At 36.8% G+C, this 6,000-nt stretch overlaps 1 protein-coding gene across 1 annotated transcript in view; it reads right to left on the bottom strand.

Moving 5' to 3' along the window:
* Positions 1-324: 324 nt before the first annotated feature.
* PTGFR (prostaglandin F receptor) overlaps positions 325-6,000 on the bottom strand; it is a 29,971-nt gene continuing 24,295 nt past the window's right edge. The window contains exon 3 of the mRNA XM_073643951.1: positions 325-4,167. Coding sequence (XP_073500052.1) covers positions 3,832-4,167 — 336 coding nt within the window. The 3' untranslated portion in view covers positions 325-3,831. The remainder of the gene's footprint in view (positions 4,168-6,000) is intronic.

The raw sequence follows: 6,000 nt of genomic DNA, 5'->3' as shown, positions 1-6,000 counted from the left end.
GGAGCTCCGATGCCAATACAGGTGAGGAATGAGGTGAGTATAATGTTTTTATTTTATTTTAATAGGCTAATCCTCTTCCCAGCCTTAAAAAAACTTAAGGTGGCAGCGAGTAGGACACTGTTTTTCTTAATTGCAACTCATCGAATCACAAAAAATTAGATTCTGCAAAACCAATTTTTTTGTGAAATTCAAAGTGAATCACCTCGAAACGATTTGCTAATTTCTAGCCTTAAAAAATATATATATCATTTTGTGTATACAGCTCCCATGAAATCCATGTGACTCCTTGGTTACAGACTGCAAAGAATTAATGTGAAATTATAAAATTCTGTCTACCTGCAGCTGCCACCAGGGGGAGATAAGGAGCTCATTGCATTTTGTATCTACAAGTGAACTCAGTAATAAAAGTGTATGCAGTGAGCTCCCCCTAGTGGTGGCTGCTAGCAGGCAGGAGATAATAGAATTTGACTCTATCACCATGACATGGATTTGTAGCTGCATAAAAAATAGAGCTCCAAATACTTTAAAAATATATTAGGAAATGAATTAGCCGAGAATTTTAAAAATACAAAATGACACGAGGTTAAAAATTTCCCAATCACTTTAAGGCTTTTTAGTGCAATATCTCATTCTGGGCTTTACACTGGGTAACAAAAAACTTCCCTGATTGCAGCCAGGAAGAGACTTTCTACATTGTTGTTTTCTTTCCAAGGACAATAAGCAATGCTGTACATATCTGATAATGAGATCTGCCAATAACAGACAGGCAAACGTGTGCACCGAGCTCAGGATGATAATAACATGCATCATTACTCTAATCCTGGATCTGATAATCCACAAAATCTGATAATCCGGCACATAGTGAAATTATATTGGAGAATTTTGCAATATCACAAACTGAGTAGAGAAATCCAATTAGACAACAGATCGATAGAATATTACTTCCCAGAAAGTTTTCTATCCTTGCAAGTTATTTTTTATACTTTTAAATGATTTTTTTGATAATCCTGAATCTTTCACCTGTCATATTATGGCAATTTCATCATCATCATTCCCGAGTTATGTGAGCCGCATTTCAATAAAATATACTGAAAGTAGCAATATTTTTTACTAAAGAGAAGCTCTTGATGATCACGCCCAGTTGACTAATAATATTAGATTTATATACATGGTAGAGGAGGCCGTATCTCAGCAAAGGAAAGTAGCAGGAACGAAAGAAAAACATTGTTGGATTCAGAAGAAAAACAACATTTACACCAGATATAAAAGTGACATATTAATGACAGGTTCTCTTTAAATTTATTCTAAAAAAAAAATAATAATAATTTAGAAAATATTCTCTGTTGAATTAGCTAAATATATAAACATTTTGGGCAGATTAAAAAAAAATGACAAAACATTCTAAAATCAACGGCAAACAGTAACATTTCTCATAAAATATTTGTTTCCCTTCCTAAATATTCAAAATTCTATATTTTGTTCACTTCATAAAATGTAAATTACTCCGACAAATGTACAATGAAAACTCCACAAACAAACAAACAAACAAACACAAAACAGACAGAACTTGACCCTGGACATAAATACTTTTATATATACAGTAATATTGCACTATTTTAAAACAACAATGCTACAAAAAAAAAAAAAAAGCACATGAAACGGAAACATTTACATTCCTTTTTGTTTTCTCCAAAAAATATAGATTTCGTTTATGTGTTAAAAGTCTATTTTGCAAGGCAATACTCACTGTATGTGGCAAGGTGGTTTTGGAGAATATTATCAAAACTTTCACAAAACTAGCTTAAAAGAGAGCCCCCTAAAAAAAAAAAAAATTGGCCAAATTTTTTTTTAGCAATCAAGAATATTTAGTAGGGAATAGGATACTTCAGATCATCTCCTGGATAATGTGTTAAAAACAATTCATAGCATGAAAAAGAAGAAGAGAAAAAAAGTTGTAGTAGTGAGAAAAGACTCGTTGTTTCATTCTCTCATCGGTTATGTAAACTGTTACTCGTTATCTCGTCTGACAAAGTTTTGGTTAAATACTTGATCAGCTTCTTAAGTTTAGTGGGATATTTCAACATTTGAGAAAATGTTGCCTCTTGGGCCATGGATCTCCTGCTGTTGCTCTCAACAAAATAGTTCACAAATGGAGTAAAATGTATTTACCACTTTATTCATTTTTAGGTTAGAGCTCTCTGGAGGAGTTTGGTCTCCTGTGAGGAACAATAAATGTGCGCTGTTACCTAACTCATGTGCAACCTCTATAAGGGAAAAAAGTTGACTTGCAAATATTGTAGAAATTCCAACCAATCTCAACTTTTCTGCCCAATAGTAAAGCATGTGGTAAGTCTTGGCAATTTTTTTCTACCCAATAGTAAAGCATGTGGTAAGTCTTAGCAATTTTTTTTTTCCCAATAGTAAAGCATGTGGTAAGTCTTAGCAATTTTTTTCTACCCAATAGTAAAGCATGTGGTAAGTCTTAGCAATTTTTTTCTACCCAATAGTAAAGCATGTGGTAAGTCTTAGCAATTTTTTTCTACCCAATAGTAAAGCATGTGGTAAGTCTTGGCAATTTTAGATTTAACCCCCTCTTGTCATGGAGTCCCATAACTTGAAGTGCAAGCACGTCTAACCCACTGGTTATGGCTGCACATGTTAGTGGGATATAAAAAGTCATCAGCCGATCAGATCCAATGCGATCAAATCGTTGACAATGCTCCAGGCTCCATGGAACTGAAATGAGTAATTATTACAGATTTAAATCGAATTTGTGTTGAATTTTTAGGAATTCGCTGAACTCGTCAAATTAAAACTATTTGCTTCACACAAATTGCCTAAAATGGTTGTCCCTCAATTTATATATTGTAGAAGATTATATCATCAAGAGAAGGATCAAGTACAGATGTGCAAACCTCCACATAATGCCTTACAGCTGTCACATCACATGGTTTGGCACAGCCAATCAGGAGGAACTGTCGCAGCCTGTATAAAAGCAGAGGCATGGAATGCAGCAGACGTTCTGTGATGAATCTGGATAGTGAGAGTACGTGACAGCTCAGCCATAGAGATAGAGAGAAAGTCATAAAATACCAAATAAACTGTACAGATAGTGTGTGACAGCACAGCAGTGAAGAACAGCTAACAACTGTTTACTGATAGACATGTAGAGGTCACCTTGACCTTATTATTAAAATGTAATTGGATACAGTCCTAGATGACCTCAAAGTGTTACACATTTTTTCAGGGCAATGGAATATTTTTGATTTGCCGCGATAAAAATTTCCTGGGAAATTTCGGAAGATGTTGACAAATATGAATTTAAAAAGATTTGTTCGTTTCTAATAAATATCGAAATTGTAAAATTCCTTACAATTTTTCTTTTTTTGTGCACTTTTTTGATTCACAATAAATTTTTTACTGAAATTTTTGAAAATATTCTCCTTAATTTTTAGGTAAATTTGGTTTAAATATCAAGTTATCCTCAGAGATTTCTTTTGAACATAACTTATAGATAAGCTTCACGGGATTTCCTTCCCATTGCAATGGGAAATTCAACAAATACTTAATGAGCAGAAGTAGCCAAAAAGTTTTCCCGGCCATACAATAAACGCTACATTAAATTATTTTTTTGACTGTCAATGACGTTTCTATGATTTACAGTCTTCTATTTGGCATAAAATCAGGTTTGTGTTGCCCGCCGCGCCATGAAATATATCAGTCTTGACTGTTTTTTGATGGTCCATGAGATTAATTCACCTTTTTAATAAGTTCACTGACCGGTCTCCCATCGCCATTCCATAGCATCGTCTCGTACACATCTGGAAACACTCATTTACTTTCGATGAGTTCACATTTTTGTTCCATATCTATTTTTGGAGAGATGCTGAAGGTGTTTGTTCGCGAGCTGGCAGGAGATTCGGAGACAGTAGCGACCTTCAGGGAGTTTTTGATGGAGCTAAATTCCCATGCGTGTAAACCAATCATTTCTACACCACAGCAGCGCCGGGCGATTCTGAACAGTTTTCTGAGGACAGTTTTCCGCAGAAGAATATAAACCCATGGGTCCAATATTTGATTCCAAGTGGCCATTCGGAGAGAAAAAAGTATTGTCTTGTGAGGATCCTGGGATCCGTACATGTTTAGTCCAATATTTGCCATTGTAACCTGAAAAAATGAAGAAAAAAAAACTCAATTAAGTTTCTATTTTCAGTGCAAAGCAAAAAATGAAAACAAAAATTTTTAAAAAAAACATTTCTAGATACAAAACATTCTTATATCACGAAACTCTCACTGAAACGTGAACCTCTCATTTTAGAAAGGTTGACCTTCTGTCTAAGACAAAACACCCAAATAGTACCATAAGTAGAGACAGCTGACCATGGGGTGCAATTCATGGCAGTGCTCAGTGGACTACGGCCCGAGAAGGACCTAAAGTCTAATGCAGTTAGGGGGTCTACAGAACCCTGCTCAGATACAACATACTGGTCAAATATCAGATGGCCGTGGAGAAGCAGAACGCACGTGGGACCTCTGCGCCATTCTCTCCTGTGATCATGGGGAAATCAACACTCCCTGAGAACACCCACGCTCAATGAGCATCCCAGCAGAAGGTCCCAAGTGATCTCACATCCATCACCTACAATAGGTAAGAGATGTCCATTTTGGAACAAACTCATTGGGGGCATATTGACTATAGGGGGTGGTTAATAATGATGCTGGAAAGGATAAAAAGTGCAAATAGGGTCTTATCTGAGTTAAACAGTAATAGAAGAACATGCACAGTGATGCACACAACAACCGCTGATAGAGTTAAAGACTGCTGCAGAAATACGGTGAAAAACGGAAGAAACAGAACTGAAAGCAATGGGTTAATCTGCGCTGCTGTGGAGAAAGAATAAAGGGATGCAGATCCAAGTTTAATCGGTTTAATAGTCAATGTGTTGCAAAGTTTTAGAACTTTACAACGACGTTTGTCCTGATGAAGGAGTTGTAAAACTTTGAAATGCGTTGACAATTAAACTGCTTAAACTTGGATCTGCATCCCTTTATTCTTTCTCCACGGCAGCGCAGATTAACCCCTTGCTTCCAGTTCTGTTTCTATAGTGGGTGGTTAGCGGCCCATGACCTGTATTGTATGTGGACTTAGACCCACTCAGTCCACAAATGGACACGCAGAGCACATATCCAAGATTTCCCATTGTGGGAACAGGGCTAAAATAACAAAGGAGTGGCTTCAGAACAACTCTGTGACCATTCTTGACTGGCCCAGCCAGAGCCCTGACCTAAACCCAATTGAGCATCTCTGGAGAGACCTGAAAATGGCTGTCCACCAACGTTCACCATCCAACCTGCCGGAACTGGAGAGGATCAGCAAGGAAGAATGGCGGAGGATCCCCAAATCCAGGGGTGAAAAACTTGTATCATTCCCAAGAAGACTCATGGCTGTACTAGCTCAAAAGGGGGCTTCTACTCAATACTGAGCAAAGGGTCTGAATACTTATGACCATGTGATATTTCAGTTTTTCTTTTTTAATAAATTTGCAAAAATTTCTACATTTCTGTTTTTTTCTGTCCAGATGGGGTGCAGAGTGGACTTTAATGAGAAAAAAAATGAACTTTTTAGAATTTACCAAACGGCTGCAATGAAACAAGGAGTGAAAAATGTAAAGGGGTCTGAATACTTTCCGTACCCACTGTATACTGTATATATAGTATATGTGGGGCTGCTCAGATTGTCATCATAATAATTTTTTTATATTTTTAATGATTATCCTGTCTTATATTTGAAGGTCTGTGTCCACATGAAATGTCAGACAGGGAAGCTATTATTATGGTGAAACATGACGACTGTACGATGCTGCCATGAGCTCGGCGCCCACTAATAATATGGAGTGAAATGTGCGTCCGGACCCTGAATTACACACTACGGCACATCTGGATGTAAAGTGAAACCCATTTGTGGGAAGGGGTTAAATAATGCGTTTGACCCTTTATTTA

The sequence above is a fragment of the Phyllobates terribilis genome, unplaced genomic scaffold, assembly GCF_046119375.1.
Source record: "Phyllobates terribilis strain yellow unplaced genomic scaffold, ASM4611937v1 Scaffold_8__6_contigs__length_399053987, whole genome shotgun sequence".
NCBI classification, from domain to species: Eukaryota; Metazoa; Chordata; class Amphibia; order Anura; family Dendrobatidae; genus Phyllobates; species Phyllobates terribilis.
Note: the sequence above shows the minus strand (reverse complement) of the source record. Positions and strands in the feature narration are given on the sequence as shown.